Source organism: Stylophora pistillata, chromosome 3 (genome assembly GCF_964205215.1).
Source record: "Stylophora pistillata chromosome 3, jaStyPist1.2, whole genome shotgun sequence".
NCBI classification, from domain to species: Eukaryota; Metazoa; Cnidaria; class Anthozoa; order Scleractinia; family Pocilloporidae; genus Stylophora; species Stylophora pistillata.
In genome coordinates this window covers 39,553,298-39,570,964 of record NC_142521.1, presented here as the reverse complement: position 1 = coordinate 39,570,964, position 17,667 = coordinate 39,553,298, and the positions used below count along the sequence as shown (strand labels likewise).

At 39.5% G+C, this 17,667-nt stretch overlaps 2 protein-coding genes and 1 non-coding gene across 7 annotated transcripts in view; all 3 read right to left on the bottom strand.

Moving 5' to 3' along the window:
* The window catches only part of LOC111342956 (mucin-like protein), a 159,462-nt gene that overhangs the window by 71,015 nt on the left and 70,780 nt on the right, over window positions 1–17,667 (bottom strand). The window lies entirely within an intron of this gene.
* Window positions 517–6,154, bottom strand: LOC111318854 (tolloid-like protein 2). The gene is made up of 7 exons (XR_015999519.1): window positions 6,125–6,154; window positions 5,947–6,036; window positions 5,424–5,472; window positions 4,835–5,218; window positions 4,024–4,392; window positions 2,240–2,614; window positions 517–666 (listed from the first exon to the last, which is right to left on the bottom strand). It is a non-coding gene; the product is annotated as a tolloid-like protein 2 (transcript).
* Window positions 6,876–8,916, bottom strand: LOC148736062 (uncharacterized). Its single transcript, XM_088752134.1, has 2 exons — window positions 7,994–8,916; window positions 6,876–7,684 (listed from the first exon to the last, which is right to left on the bottom strand). Exons 1-2 carry the CDS (start codon window positions 8,095–8,097, stop codon window positions 7,249–7,251), a joined length of 540 nt encoding a protein of 179 aa, XP_088608260.1. The 5' UTR covers window positions 8,098–8,916; the 3' UTR covers window positions 6,876–7,248.

Here is a 17,667-nt window from a genome sequence, read left to right as displayed (position 1 = left end):
AAAAAAAAAATTTGAATAAGATCGAAGTGCTAGTGATTGCGCAATTACAGGTGACGACTAATGAACTGGTGCTAATAAAAGATGACAAAAAACCAAGCGACAGAGAAAACAATGGACAAAATACAAGAGATAAAACTTAAAAACTAAGAGATAAAAAAACTAAGTTTGCTCTCTATGTTATCTCACGATAACAACATTCAGTTTTCTTCTTTAACAGTGGCTAGTTCTTTCTGAAGACGTGTTCTTTTGTCGCTTATTGCGTACAGGTGAAATTATCGAAGTTCTGTCAAGTACTCCCTTTGCCATCTGCTTGAAAAATGATCCAAAAGCGACTGAGGTGCTTCACTCTCTCAGTGATATCAACGTCGTTGTGTCTGTACCGCAGCACTTTCTGTAACTGTACCATTCGAAAGCAATCTCCTCCCAAGCATTAGGTGCGAAGGTGTCAAAGGCGCTTCGATTTCGTCTTCATAGACAAGTTTTGTTGACAAGTTGAGGTCTAGTACCACCGCGAGTCTTGGTTTGCCTACACGAAGAGGTTACCAATCCGATTTCAACGGTCGTTGTGTCGTGGTTAAAATGACGCGGATGTCTACCATCGTTTTAGCGTTTCACTGAGGACACGAAGAGCCGCCTGGCGTCGATCGCAGGGCTGAGATTTTGTGGCTAGAGAATCGAAATAAAAGATCAACCTTTGCCCTTGAATTCAAGGGTGGATTTGTGGCTGTGGGTTTATTTTAGCTTGGGATCTTTTACTTCGTTCGGCAGGCTGTCCGGACAGAAGTGTTTGGCCTTGTCTTCTCTTTAAGAAGAGAAAACCATTATTAAAAAAAAACGCTTAAATCAAGTTAAATCGGTAAAAAAACGACACCAGGAGCAAACAACACACGTATAGAATAAGGTAAGCCATTTCTATTTAATATTTTCACTTATAACTATCTCCATGGATATCTTATAGAAAATCCCATACAAATCCTCATAAATCGATATGCAAATTGTGTCCCTTGTGTGGTTCTTAAAGAGAGGTTGGGCCGCCTGTGATAAAATTTGCTCTTCAATAGCACGATACGCCTACAGAAAGGAAAATATTGCAACTTATTTACTGAGGCGGAAATGTGGATTGGCGAAGAGACAACTGCAGACATTGAACCGTAAAGAGTTAAACTCGGAGTGGACTGGATGCTAGACACAGCTACATTGGCCAAAGAGAAAGAATAGTCATTATAGATGAAAGCTCGAACGCACTTTAACACGATAGTGTAATTACAATGGAAATGCAATGGACTCAGAACCATATTTTCATCTGCTTTCACATTATCACGTCGTTCGAAGTTACCATGTGCTCTAACAAACGACATAATCTGTACTCCCTTATAAGAAATCATTTCACGGTTCTGAGTTTAAATAAGAAAGCAAACATGCCATCTGAATCCTTCTATTTATTAGTCATTCTCAGAAGGACGTTCATACTTGATGTCAGCCTCCTCTTTGTAAAGACCCCTGGTTTTTGATTTCATATTACCCTCTATTATTCCGTGAACTTATAGTATCATCTAAATCCTTACAAAAAATACTAACGCGAAGGTATATTCACAAGTTGAATTCATGGCCGATACTGATGTGGCACAGGAGCAATAACAAACAGTCGAATTTACAGGTTTAAGAGTCACAAGGACAGTCAACTTTTTCTGCAGACTCTAACCGTTCATATATTTTTTCTATTTTGTCGCTTAAGGTAAACGTTTAGACTCTACCGCAACATTCCTTTGTTATTAAAAATAAATCACAACAATCTACACCATATGCCACGAGCGAGCGCAAGTCGCAAATGAGTTCAAGTGAGCACAAATGAACATGAGTTACCGCAGGTGACCACGAAGTATTACCACGACTGACGACGAGTGACCAAAAATGACTACGTTTGGGCCTTAGGCTGAAAGTTCTTTATTTTGCTAAACAAGAGCAATTAACGAATGTTAATCGTAGGACACTCGTATGTAGCCGTAGGTACATCTATAAATCGTTATTCACTCGTCTTCCTCGTGTAATGTTTAACTCATGATCCTAAATAAATTGCGAAAGATCGAACATTTATCAATCACTGCAGAGGCAAACAACACCAAGTATGATTGCAGCTTTTGGGAGGTACAACAAGTTATACCAAACGACTATGCCTGGAGATTAATATTATTTTAAATGATCAAAACAGGATATTCAGAAATAATTCACATTTACTTACCAATGGTCGTCTTAGCTTCATATTCCGCTTCAAATCCACGATCAACCATTTGTCCAGGATGGAACGATACAAACATTTGGTTTTCAGTCGAGAACTAAGACTCATTTAAAGGCGACCCCTGACAATATCGCCCCAGCAAAGGAGAGCTTGTTGACCCACCATCATAAAGCTCCACATAAGTACAAGAATTTGAACAAGGTTTCGTTGAACACGCACTTAAGACAAAGTTAGTAAACACAAACTTAACTATTTTTTCAAGTGGGACGGTAATGTTCCATGCACAGTTTCTGGACGCAGTGTAGTTACTCTTTGGATAGTTTGTGCTGCTTATTTTCCCGCTTTCCCCTGAGAGAGGAATTGCTTCCTTTGGACAAACTGTAAAAAAGAAAAATATCCAAGTGAGTGTGGGAGAGTAATAATGGATTGGTGTGGAAAGAAAGCTCAATATATGATATTTCAAAAGGAAATAGAGTACAGTCAATATGTAGGTGAAAAAAAAAACCATATCATAACTTTAGTGATCTGAGACCAATGTAGAGAGGGACCACTTATTATTTATGGCCTGTGCTAGGAGGGGGAGGAGGAAGACGTGGTTCTCAGGTGGAAAAGAGGGGGAATCAGTCGTCGTCATCGGAGAATGGATCGAGATCACGTCTCGACAAAAGGCTAAAGATTATTTCATGAAAGCGTCACATGTTGTGTGAGGTGGTGTTAAGTTACGCGATGAAGTTTTGATAATTTGAACGCGTTATGGGGAATAGTATGGGGAACGAAATATAGCATAACCAGAAATCTTATACAAGATGGCGTCCAAAACGACCGCCAGTATGCGCTTAGCGCGGAAATGCGGAGTAAATATGGCTTGGAAGTATAGAGGAAGTAATAGGGAAATAAAAATATTTTGGATTTCATGCCATTAGTGTTAGAAACTTGATGTTCGCCATCAACAAAATAGATAATGTCAAGTTCGAACCGTATTTCAATTGAAAGAAAAGTGAGAAAAAACTGGTTTTAGACGGTGCGTTTTCATTCCAATAACCTCATATAATAGCCACACTTTCCTCTTTCACTTATCTTTAAAATAGGGCTTACTTTCATGGTTTCTTTAGTCTGCTATGAGGAAACGGTTACATCAATTCGGTTCCCCATCATCATATCCGAACGAAAAGAGGTTTAACCCGCAGAACAAACTTTATTTCGCTCTAAAAACATCCCTCAACACGGTGCCTTTTCAATTTGTAACGTGGCATTTTCCACAAATGCGAGTTGCAAGGAAATGAAGCCAATACTTTGGCAAAAATACTCCTGCGAGCGGTTTGTTTTTTTTTTTACTTCGCCCGCCATTTTTAAACACACTTTAATTACCATATACGAATCACCTAAAGATAAAAAAAGCCGCCTACAAAATAATCGGCTAAAAATCGAAAAAAAGCCGGAATTTAAGTGGAAATTATAGCTAATATTAAATGCCATGTTTAATGTTCCCCTAGAACTTCTTCTCAACCTTGGAAATTTTTTTTAGTGGAGACATCATTGAAAGTGAGGGCTTTTCCTTCTTTTCGATCTATTCTCCACGAAATCTGCAGAACTAAGAGCATTTGAGCTGTGGTAATAGCCCTTCGAATAAATTTTTCATTCGTCCGTCCGCAATATTAAATACTGAAATTTACGCGCCCGCCGTTCAGACCGCTGACCGTCTACTATTTCTAGCTATGGTCCATTTGCAGCGTTAAATATTCCAAAGTAAGAACATTAGATTTCACGAAGTTATTTTCACTACTTACTTGGAGGACTGTAGTTCAACAGCTTGTAAGTTGCCTTAAAGCCGTCATAATCCATACTCATATTATCGGACACAAACACCACTCTTAAGCTTTCGTGTAGTGAATGGAACTTTAAATTCGCATCCCTGGGTGCACCACACAATTTTCCAGCCGCGGAATCATCACTGAAGCTATTTTGAACTTCGAAAGAATCACACGAGCAAGCGTTACATTGGGGCAGCCCGTAGTCTGGTATTGGGAGCTCAACGTGGTATCCTTGTTTCCCTATAATCTTCCAGCTACATTTCTGATTGAATGGATACTTTCTTGGATAAAAGGGAGAGGAAAAAGAACCTGTTGCATCGTTGAGGATCATATCTGTGGGGCACACTGAAAAGAGTAACCAAGACTGTGTCAGGCTCTGGCGAATACATCTTGCCTATTATTATAACTGAAGTTAGTTAACTCCCATCGAAAACTGTGGTCGAATCTTCTTTCTCTTCGGAACTATTTTAATTTTGATTTTTTCCACCAAGGTTAAAGTCCACCGTGATCGACTGGATAATTAATTTTTACTACCACCTACAGCTAATTTTCGTATTTTGCAGCCTTTTACTTCAGTCAAAGTGACGTGCATGAAATAAAAGAGAGACATTGTACAAAAGCTTGCCTTGATAAGCTTCTTAATTAAAATTTCACTCACATAATATCTCCCATTTCTTCGGCCCGGGATGTACTCAAGAACCGGGAGCACAACTTTTTCTCGTCTGGTAAATAACATACGGTATATTTACCTTTTTCAATGAATTACCATAAGAAAAAAATCACTTACATAACTCTCCATCTATCGCCTTATAAGATGCATTGAACCCTTTGTTTACAGTTCCGGTGCGGGATTCAAACCTCACTTGAATGAAATTTTCCTCGGAATAAACAGGATAGGGAAGCTCTTGACCACAAAGCGTAAAGTCATTAGGATCTCCGTTATGCGATGCTACGTTTGTGATAAAAATTCGGGCACTTTTTGAATCTGCTCCAGAACAGTACTTGTCTTCATTTATTACCAGGGTAAAGTTCAAGAAGGTCATTTTTATGATTTTCCCACTGGGAAACGTGATATTCCAGATACAAATGCTGTTGGAAGTAAAGTTGTCGGGAAAATTGGGGCTGGAAATGTGGCCACTCGCAGGAATGGATTCTCCAGGAGATGTGCAAGCTGAAAGACATAGCATCCATTTTTCACTGCTTTACTTTCTTACGGCAGACAAACTTGATAGAGCTCCAGAAATATAGAAATTAATACTAGCACACTGAATTGTTACCATTATCTAAGTAAACACGAGGAATCCTGTCCATTTAAACACAAAATCAAACTGTAGATTGTTTAAATGCAGACATCTATGACGAATATTTACACTTACGATCACCTGTTACTTGAGTCAGGAAGGCAGCTGCAACGAATACAAAGAACTTTCATGTTAAAACCTTACTTGACTTAAGGAGTAGAAACAGTTCATCCCAAATCTTTAAAAGTTCGATGTCACCTGAGCAAAAGAAAAAGCAGACAAAGTCCCTTTTTTGGTTTTGTTGGAGGTTGTGAACTACGATTGTTTTCATGTGAGACCACAAGGAATTCTCAGCCGAGTTTTGAACTATGAGCTTCTGCTGAAAACATTTCATTTTCTGAGCACTTGAACCATTAAACTGGTCTTAGGCTAGTCAATGATAGTTTTGTGTGAGGAGCAAGTTCATTGCAACATTTCTAACTTAACTATATCCCCATTTGGATGCAAGACAAGAAACTTCTAACTTTATTTTAATGGCGAAGTTTCTTCTAGACGTTCAGGGGGGCCAGTCAACATTGTGATCCTACAACACTTAAGACGTCCCTCAAGTGGGTCAGACAGCTGGGGTTACTGTGAAGCGAGGGTAGATCCTTCTAACTTTCAAGTTCATGTCAAGTTCAAGTTCATAATCCTTCTTCCTGCTCTTCCTAATCCAAACGTGGATGAAAACTCCAGTATTGTCATTTATCTGGACAAAAACAGGTCAAGATTTATCACAGCGGTTACAATTGTGTACTAACTAAACAAAAACAAATGGAAGTCCTTTACCAATTTACAGCCAAAGAAGTAATGTACACAGTATTCATTGAGGCTGGGCAACAGTGAAACAAAAAGTAATGACTTGCTGTTGGCTATCTTCGTTGTGTTGTTAACAATCCCTTCGTTTCCTCTCACCGCCTGAAATCTGCTCACACAGGGGCAATCTCAACCCATAAATGGTGGTTTCACCTAAAATTTATTCCCAAAAGTACCGATATCTCGTTTTCATTTCTTTTCTTTTCGGTCTCGAAGTCTCCCCTTTTTATTAAGTCTGGGATTTGTTCTTACAAACGAGGGTCTCCCTTGAAAGGCAGTAAACTGAATAATTAGGTAGTAGAGAATACATGCGGTGGTAATACAAATTACAGGGAGCTTTCACTAAAAAAGTTTTATTTACGTTAAGATAAGTGATTTAAACGTATTTGTGGACGATCCTCGTAGTAAAGAGCACTATTTAAGCAAAAGCGAAAATCAGACCTGAATAAAGTCAGACCTGTGCGGGACTCGACCTACTGACCTCTGTGATACTAGTGCAATGCTCTACCAATTGAGCTAATTGGCTCGAATCCCGTACAGACCTGAAATTTTTTAGGTCTGATTTTCACTATTGCTTAAATAATGCTCTTTAAAGCAGAGATCGTGCACAAATACCTTTCTATAACCGCAGTTCAGATATATGAGTTTCATATATTCGTTGTGTTTCATTTATCATCTTACGGGTTTATGTCGGACTAATTTGGCTTGTTAGCTAAATTGGTAGAGCGCTGCACTAACATCGCAGAGGTTAGTGGTTCGAATCCCATACTGGCCTGAATTTTTTCAAGTCTGATTTTCGCTATTGCTTAACTAGTGTTCTTTACTGCGAGGATCGTGCACAAATACGCTTGTACAACCGCAGTTCAGATATACGAATTTCATGTATTCGTTGTGTTTGATAAGTGATTTAAAATACTAGTGTTCTTTACTGCGAGGATCGTGCACAAATACGCTTCTACAACCGCAGTTCAGATATATGAATTTCATGTATTCGTTGTGTTTGATAAGTGATTTAAAATGCTTCCAAAACTTTTTTTTATCTTTTTCTTTATAAGAAACTGTCATAATAAATGATACTTGAATTGACTTTAACAATGAATAACTATCATTCAGTTTTTCTTCTCTTTCTGCATGGCAATTTGTCATTTGTCACTTGTTCCCATTGTCGATGATTATCCTTCCTCCCCCTGGTGTTACCGCTTTGGCATGAAACAGACTGCTGGATGCGGATGGTGTTGGCATTATATCCAAATTGGTGAATATCTAGATTATCACATTGCCTGCCAAGTTTGCACTGGTGTTCAAAATATTGTTCAACTGGGTCTTGACAGAAGCGTTCTGTCAAAATAAATTCCATTCCTTCCTGGAGAAGGAACTTTGTACACTCAATTGCAGAATGGACGGTGATTTCAAATCCCTCATGTGTCTGCCAGGATAAGAACATTTTGGCTCTGGCATTCTGGGTGTAGTTACCAGGTTTGTTCTCTGTGCTGGTTTTCCATGAGTTCAGGTACAACAGAAATTTCATCAGGAATTCAAATCTAGGAAAAATAATAGAAGGATTATAGTTTTGATTTATTATACTTTCGATCTATTTTGTTCTATACTTTCCATAGAAATAATTTATTTATCATATAATTATTCATATTTACTACTTTGAATTAAAAAAGAATTGTCATTTTAACTAATCCACACTACGAGCTCTGTTTATCTATAGGAAGGTAAAATTGGACATAGAGCTATTTATATGATAAATTGGATATTACAAGAGGTACATATTTCACCTCACTCATTTACTAACTAAAGATTACTTGTGAGATCCTTTCACCAGTCAAAGATAAAATGCTTACCTTTCACGCTGAAGTGATGTATATGGAGCCAGGAAGGGCTTGCGCTTACGGATATGTTCAATCCTGCTTCTCACATTTAAGCACTCGAAGAAACGATCAACCATTTCACAGAGTTTGGCAGTACCAGCTGCTTCGGGTGGGGGGGGGGGGGTGCAAATGCTTTTAGGACTGCTGCCATTGTTGAGCTCAAGACTTGTGCAGCAAGATTAAACCTCATAACTGAAAAAGCATTCAGGTTAACATGCTCATATGTAAGCTTGGGCAGCAGTTTCAGACCATTGTTGAAGTCCTCATACACCATGCTTGTGATATGCTGCCACAAGACAAACTGTCCATCATTCCACGTGTATCTGGTTCCCTTTGTTGCCCCTGAATGCATAAGACAATTCCTTGTTGTCTTGATGAAATGTGGTACATCACTAAAAAAGTATATATATATCTGTGTGGGGCATAGAGATTCTTGGTGCAGTAGCACACATCACACTGCACATCTCCAAGTGCCTTGTGAAGACGAAAAAACTTTCGATTTGGACTTGCACCATCTCCTGTGGCAGCAACCACCCAAAGATTGCATGTGATTTATAATAGGCATACTGCTTCCCAGAACAAGGGTATGAGCTGATATGATGTAATTCCTTTGGTAGCAAAATTAGCTAAGGCAAACTTAAGTTCAGTGCAAATGGTACGCACCATAAATACCAGGACATGGGATGCAATGTCATCAGCATACATCTGAGTTGACGTCAGTGCAAACTGAATCTGCTAGATGATGGCGCCGCTCTGGTCTCAGCGTTGGCTTGCGAGATTCAATGCTTTTCGTCGGCATATTTAGCTTAGATAATGGGTCGAATCTCGGCTTCTTTGGAGTTGTGTTGTCAGTAGAAACTGAAATTAACACGTAAAAGATCGAAGATTAAAAGATGTCTCAGAGAGGAGATTGCAAAAGGTCAAGAGGGACGAGATCGTGCAAGACGTACTGACAGTGGAGTCTGATGTAAACAGACCACAGAGACATAAAATATAGACGATAATACTCACATATCTCGAAATCTTTCGGTGAAAAACGCTTCTCGCAGGTGTTGACTCGATCGTTTTTGATTTGCTCTCTAAAATCGGAGTCAATTACCCGAGTTTTCTTGAGTTGTCCGAGCCATGATTCGCGCCATTCGCGATGTTTCACGTCGACTGCTTTTGGCAGTTTCCAAATTCCAATTCCTTTGGTCCACCTACACGATCCAAAGCCAAAGACCGCACATTTTCGGCCTGGCATGGTATATTATAAAACTATAGTTAAAACTCCAATAATTACCTCTATGTAATCAAAAATCTACGTAAAGTATCGCTTCTTGTCAAAGTCTTCCCCATGCGCTTTGTATTCAGCTGGTTGACTGTGCACTCTCGTGGTGACGTCATAGGGCCAAAACGAAAACAAAGAGATACTCCTGTGGAGACAACATTACTTGCAAACCTTTGTTGATCTAAATTCCCATTTATTTGAGCAAATTATCAGGATTTGTAGACATGATGGACTTTCCAGTGTGCAATGGGAAATAAAATGGACGGAGTCATAATACTTTGAAACAGTGTACTCCGGCGGATCCCATTTTGTAGCGGTTTTTTTCAACCTTGGAAGCTTCCTGGCCACTAGTAATAATAACTATTAAAATCTGATGCCAAACGGTGCCATATCAAACCCGATTGAATAAAACAACATTAATAACAACCCTCGGTCGCTTGGGCTTTACCGGAAATTCTTTAATGAAATGTTGCTTGAATCATTTTGATTAAAAATTAAAGGCCTAGCCAAACGAGGAGACATGTCTAGGAACTTAATGTCTCCATGTCGCGCGGAATGTAAAAATTCCTTTCGAAAGGCACTCGCGAAGGTAGAAAGAAATCTAGAGAAATACTACTATTACCAGTACTATTTGACATTCAAAGCTACTACTACAGCTTGTCCGATCTGTACGGCTATAATTGGTTAGATTCTAGAAGCCTCCAAATAAATAAAGCTTCATTGCGTTGAATCTTTCTCAGTCGATCAGCGGGACACCAGTTTGCCGATCATCGAAACCGAAGCCCAAAATGCTTGTTAAATCGAATGTCACGTTATTTACATTTCATAAGAACTATATAAACAAAAAAACATACCATCCATTTTAGCGTCGGGTTAGAAAGAGATGGAAAACTTTAGATCGCGGGCTTTGGATCTAGTACATCTCCTTGAGAGCTCTTGAAGCTCTTGAGCGTCCACCCTGACTAACTCGTGTGAAGCTACGTGACGTAATTTGGCATCAAGTAGGACACGGTTGGCTCTAAGATGCTGGGGCTGGTTGACGGCGCCCTAACTCTGCACCTATTGTTCTGTTCTGGAAGTGTCAGCCAGATTATTGGCTATTACTTGGCGCAAAACAACGTATCCTATTAATGAAAGAGAGATTCCGGCTGGCGAAAAATTTACGAAGTACTCGAAGTCTTCGCTGATGGCCATCTGTATTTTTCTGAAGTGCTCGCTGCTCGCCATCTGTATTTTCTAAAGTGCTCGCTGCTCGCAAGAAAAATTTGACAACTGCTCGTGCTCGCAGAATAAACACACTGCTCGCATGCTCGCAAATGCTCGCAAAGACCATTCGATACCCATATTTTGGGAATACATCGAATAATACATTAAGTTTTGCAAATCTTTCCTTATTTAATAGTGTTGACAAAAGCATTTATGGTAGGGTATAACGTTTTAATTGATTTGATCTTCATTTAGCGCTTTCTTGACTATAAAGAGCGATTTGAAAACAGCTGTTTCTTCGATCCGTTCGAGGTTCTCAACATATCAAATTACATTCATTTTATAACACCCCTTGGTTATTGGAGAATTATCCCGTGGAACATACCGACTGACGGAGTGGGCGTGGGGGTAACAACAGCTAAAGTGAAGGAGAAAAAGAGAAAAATCAATTGCGTTAAATTTCAAGAAACTTAAGAATTTCTTATCGATTGATTCTAACACAAATATGAATCTCAGTTTTCTTCCATCAAGTACAAAATTCACTATTTGTTTGCTGCAAAGCGAGACATAAAGTAGTGAGCACTTCAGTTGAGTGTTTTGCCGTAATGAATGATGTAGTTCCACCCTTACTCAACAAGTTACTTGTGTAATCTCTTCTCCCCTCGTTGGCAAACATTGGCGATTATTTTGACTGGATTTCATTTGGTAATACTTCGATGATGTTCACGTGGAATTTACAAATTAGAAAGAAAGGCTGTGCCGTGAAACCAGGCTATTGGTGGGAAGATAGTTACTAATTCATTATCAACAGAGGCTTAGCGAGGGCTATTGGACCAAAAATAGCGGTAGGTTTTAACTAGCACGACTTTAATCGTGCTAACAAGCCGGAAGAAAAATTTGAAACTGACATAACTTTTATGATATTTATGAATTATAACGCAGACGAAATACTCATGCTCCTGCTTGGCGAAGGGACAGTTGTTGATGTGCTACATGGGAAATAACAGACAGAGGAAGCCGGAGGCGATTGCATTCTGTACATAATGGTGGATGATACAATTTTCCGTCCGACGCTCGATGAAGAGGATGGACGAATCCCTGAAACCGAAGGAATGTCTTGCATTAAACTAGTAGCTGCGGAGGATGAAGGGCTCTCTGAACCATGCACCGACCATGAGTTTTCTGCTGAAACTGAATGACTTTCGGCAAATGCGCTGGATATGGAAGATGAAAGGCCTTCCGAATCATACACAGACCTTGAGTTTTTTGCCAAAGCTGAAGAAATTTGTCCCAAAACGCTGGATGCGAAGGATGAATGGCTCCCTGAATTATACACTGACTGGGAGTTTTCTGCCAAAACTGAAGAACTTTGTTCAAAAGCGCCGGATGTGAAGGATGAAAGCCCCCCGAATCATACACAGACTTCTTCCAGTTTTCTGCCAAAACTGAAGAACTTTGTCCAAACGTGCTGAATGTGAAGGATGAAAGGCTCCCTGAGTCAGATACTGACGAACTGGATGATTCTGCCAAGAACGTAGACCTTATGTCACAAGGACACTCACACAATGAGATGAGGTCAATCACTCTTGAAGGAGCTGTAAATTGGAAAGGATCACACGTGGTCAATTCTGGTCTTAACTTATTAAGTGAATATAAAAGAGTACTTTCCCATGACTGATGTTTCTTCTTTCTAATCAGAAGGCCAGAATGAGAGGGTCTTAAACGAATCGATTTAATCTGAACTCGATCTTCTGAATGGTATTTCGTTCCCCCTCCCCATCACATTTTTAAAACCAGCTAATCAATACGTCCCAATTTTATGAGGCACTTGAAAGGTATGTGTTACCGAGATTTTTCTGACTCAATTCAAGTTTGCTAGACTAGGTCGTTCAGCCCGATGAAGTTGCATTTAAGTTAAGGAGCCTTTTTCCATTAAAAAGCACTAATCAATCATAACTTTTGTTTCACGAAGCTAAGCAGCAATACTTTTCCCAAACATTTCTTTAGACTCATTCATTTCATAACTAAAAAACTCACAAAAATACTCCCACATCCTCTTGCATTATTTGCATTGCATTTTTTTTTTCCGTTTTAAACTGGGAGTTTTCATTAAATTAAAACATTAGACAAAGCAATACTCATTGACTCACTCGCAATTCTTGATGTCTCTATGGAAGAGCTGCTACGTTCATGGGACAATGAGTTTGTTCTCATTGGTTCATGACTTGAAAGGGTTGGACTTGCTAATGCATGCTCGATAGACGAATTTGATAAGCTTTTTGTAATACTTGGTGTAACGTTAAGTGAGTACTGTGTGACTGAGAAGGGCCTGGAACTATCAAGAAGACAAGTACTTTGAACCTAGCCTCCAACAAAAGAATATCATTTGGCTGAATTAATCAAAGCAACACTTGATCCAACCTTTTAAGTCTCACGTATAAAATCAATTAAACAGATTATGCACTGAAAGAAAGCGTGGTCATGTTAATAGTCGTTTTTATTTTACCAGCAAGGTCATTAAAATCCGTTGAGATACAAATTAGCGTTCTCGTATGAAAAATTCTCCTCTACCAAGTGTAAGAAAGCAAGCTCATGTCGTTTTAAATTTTCTGGGAGACAAAAGGTACAAAAACTGAAAAAGTTAAACAAAATAAATAAGAAAAAATCGTTTCCACGTTTCTGGCTCATTTAAAGGGCCACACTCAACCAGCGGCGCGCCATTGTTATTGTTATCAATGCGGGCTTCGATATTTTTCTCGCAAACCGAACGGAAACAGCAAAAAATACCACAACGGCAGTAGCCTTTGCCAATATTTTCGTGACAAAAATATCTAGAAAAAGTGTATTACTCCCCCAAAAACAAAGAAATCGCTACTTTGAAAGAGGTATATCAAAGACGTTTTCTGTCTTTGGAAGAATTTGTGAAACTGACAAACAGCTACATTTTAATACAACACGATCACTGTTTACGGCTGAAATATCACACAGAAATTGTATTCTTGAACACAAAAGTGAGATATCTGAAAGCGAGAGGTTTAACAGAGAATCGACCCTTCACCTTCAAACGCATTACAAAGAGACGAAGACCTTCGAAGACTTGAATTTTTATTCGTGTCATTCACCAGGCTCGGAGAAAGGACTCGCAATGAATAAATTCGTCGCGCGCCACGTTTAATAAAAACTCACGGTGTTTCAAAATAAGCTTAAAGAAAATACTATATCAAGATGAAATTGAGAAGAAATATATTTCTGAATTTGATCCCACCGGGGGGAAAAGGTCTTCAAACTAGCTTTATTTGCACTGAGGTACATTTCTAACTTCGTTTCTTGTTTTATGGTTCTCATTAGAGTCATAAAAAAGATTAAAAAAAAAAAACTTTAGACGGTTATCAGTGCATAGACTACGATGAAATACATCTAGTTTGTCTTGTTCAATCAGTCGAGACCAAAAGTTTGGTTTTTCGCTTGCAGCTATTCCATGATGGTCAAGCTGAAAGCTGTGGGTAACACTTTATCCCTTTTTTTTTTTTTTTTTCATTTGCACCGTCTAAGTGGACCAAGTGGTGCTTGACCTTCCTTCGATAATAAAATGTGTCATCATAAAATATAAGCACCCATTAGGGTTTGATTTTAATCACGATAAACATGAAAGGAATCCGTTAAATTTATGGATGTCACAACAGACAATACAAAGTCTACAAAGGTAGTAGATCGAATCATAGATAGCAACAAGACGAAACCATTGACTGGACGAAATAAGTTCCATGTAGTTTGGATCAAATCAGTTCTTAGTTGCAGTAAATGGGAACTATACAAAGTTTTCTTCGAGCTCTTCGTGAATTATGCCCGTGTCATAGAAATCAGTAATTACATGAATACAAGACCTGATTGTTTATGATTCTTTTGTATTCAAACCTGAATACAAAGTTATTGCTTAACAAACTTCATGCTTGGCATATTTCGGTTCAAAGTCGAAAGGAAGAGTAAAAATGTTTCTCTAGCTCCAGAGACTTCAAAAGTTGATATTGCCTTCCAGGATATTGCATAGATTGCTCGAAAGATCACATAATAGATAATAAGATTAATGACGGGGAGCTTACGATGGAATAGTAAAGAATTGAATAACATTATCAGTACTTTTTAAATGAAATAAGCTTCTAAAGAACCGCTGCTGCTAGTTGTGAGAATGCACGCGGTTCTGTCCTGGTGTACCGGTTCACAAGGAAATTATCATTGTTCTTTCTTTGTTTAGGAGTTATCGGTTAGCTATTGTGTATTGTTTGGTCTTTTGTATTGGCTCTTGTGAACCGGTACACGAGGACAGAACCATGCACACCAATTCAGTTTGAATCTCCCTTTTGACAAATACAATTAATTACATATTACAGTCGAATTTTGATGAATGCGCTTTCTCAGCACAAAGACAGCTTCTAGGTCCTTTCACAAGCAGCTGCAAAGCTCATCATGGCTTCATGGCGAAATGGAACAAAGAAACAATACAGTACCTACATCAAGAAATGGCAAAACTTTTCTGTTCAGAGGCAAATCGATCACACTCAACCATCTGTAGTGCCTGTGCTTGATTTTCTCACTGTGCTATATCAACAAGGCCTTACATACAATGCCATCAACACTGCCAGAAGTGCTTTGTCTAGCTATGTTACTTTAGAGGATGGGACATGTGTAGGAAAACACCCATTGGTGTCCAGGCTGATGAAAGGGGCTGTGGGTCGATTTCAAGTTAGGGCATGAAGAGCCCCTGGGGACATTGTCTTACAAGACTAGTTCCAAACGGTCGCAGTCGTTCTGCCATCTGATTGGTGCCAGAAAATCTTTGTGCTTTTCTGCCCAATCAGAGTGAAGTGTACTTTGGAGTCCTTTCGTGTGTTGTAACACGGACAAATACCAATGGCTCAGTTGCTCGCTATGCCTTGGGCCGTGCGACGGAGATTTACGTGAGGTGAAAAGTTTCAGTCTCAGCACACAATGTAAGAGAAATCGATCAGATTGCCCGCGAAAGTCTTACCGGAAATTATACTGAATAGTTTCGCAGGTATCACTTGAGAACGTGTTTTAAAGTTTGCGAGGTTTGTATACTGACACGATGGTTGCAGTCATTGATATGTCGCTTTAAACGTTAACCGAGACTTGAGCTTACATCTTTTCTCGAGTTTTTGCATAATTTGCTGTGACTGAAATCCCGTGAAGTTATTTCGTCGCACGTGCCACGCAGGTATGTGGAGCAACTGGTACTTGCGCAACTTTCTGTGCGTGCCAAAATCTAATCTCATCTTCGCTTGAAAAAAAAAAGAAAAGCAAAGCGTGGAAACTTTTGCTTCTTAGATGTGGGTAGATGACCCTGTACTATTAAGCTGACATTTGCAATAAAGCAAACACGCCCTTTCCATCCATTATTTCTTGGTCTCTGGTTTTGTTTTCCCCACTGAAAGCAGCATCGGATCGATTCCCAATGATCAAAGGTATTTAACTTGGTCTTCAACAATCGACAGAAGAGGTGAAATGACAATGACCAAGGGACTGGAAGAGAATCCGTGGCCTTCTTAGCTCAAGAATTTCAACACTCTAGGAAGCATTTGAAAGATTAAACTCTTTCCAAACCCCTTCGGTAACTGCCCGAAAAATTCTCTCCTTTCCACAATGTTCTCGTTAATAAGTTTTTGTTCAGATTTTAATTAGCTAACCGGAAACACAGCAAAGCTTTCTCTAAGCGCTTGCTGGAGGTCGTCCACGAACTTAGGCCGTATTGTGAACGACTTTACTACAAAGCAAAGATTAGATTTTGGCGCGCACAGAAAGCAGAAAGCTACGTAGGCGAAAGCGCCAGTTGCTCGATATACCTGCGTGGCCCGTGCGACGAAATAACTTCACGGGATGGGCAAAGTCTCAGTCACAGCAAATTATGCAAAAAATCTAGAAAAGATGTAAGCTTAAATCTCGGTTAACGTTTAAAGCGACATATCAATGACTGCAACCATCGTGTTGTATACAAACCTCGCAAACTTTAAAACGTGTTCTCTAGTGATACCTGCGAAACTATTCAGTATAATTTCCGGTAAGATTTTCGCGGACAATCTGATCGATTTCTCTTACATTGTGTGCTGAGACTGAAACTTTTCACCTCACACAAATCTCCGTCGCACGGCCCAAGGCATAGCGAGCAACTGAGCTATAAGTATTTGTCCGTGTTACAACACACGAAAGGACTCCAAAGCACACTTCACTCTGATTGGGCAGAAAAACACAAAGATTTTCTGGCACCAATCAGATGGCAGAACGACTGCGACCGTTTGGAACTAGTCTTGTAAGACAATGTCCCCAGGGGCTCTTCATGCCCTAACTTGAAATCGACCCACAGCCCCTGGGTCTCAGAGGATGTAATATTCCAGAAACTTCTTTCATGTGACTCAGCAGTTTCCAAAAATAGTACAACTTGTAATACGCTATAAATAGTAATAGAACATTCTAGATAACTAAAGTAAATGCATAAAAGCTGGCTTGTGAGAATTACAAAGAAGATTTGCCCGAGGGCTTACCCACGTGGCTTGCTGACTGAACTTGTGGAAGCTATGTTGTGACAAGGCTGTGACCTTTTGACCTTGCGATATCCGGAGAGAAGAAAGAGATGAAAAAGACGATAGTCGAGAGAGGAAGAAGATAGAGAATATAGAGTTTACTATGGAGTCCTCCGGAAGAGTTTGTGTACACGGAAAGAGAGCGATAAATCAAGAAAGCCCAGCGCTGTGGTCTTCAGTCGGCGGATGTTGGAATTGGAAGTTGATCACGACAACGAACACTTACACGGCATGAAGGATTGTAAGTCTACTTTATGAACTGCTTAACTTAATCTTTAACCTAACTAAATTAAACAGTGTAAAAGTAATTAAATAATAGTTAAAATGGGTAACTGCTTGTTGCTACATTTTTGTTGCGTGCCATATATCGTACTCGGGAGTCTATTTTCATATATGCTTTGTTAACGGACATTTCTTGGTCATTCGTGCAGGTAACAAAATTGGGGGCCTGTCCGGGAGAAATTCCTGTCCGGGAGAAATTCCTGTCCGGGAGAAATCCCTGTCCGGGAGACATTTCCGCTGTCAGGAGTCATTTCCCTGTCCGCGAATCATTTCGCTGCTTCGCAGTCATTTCCTTG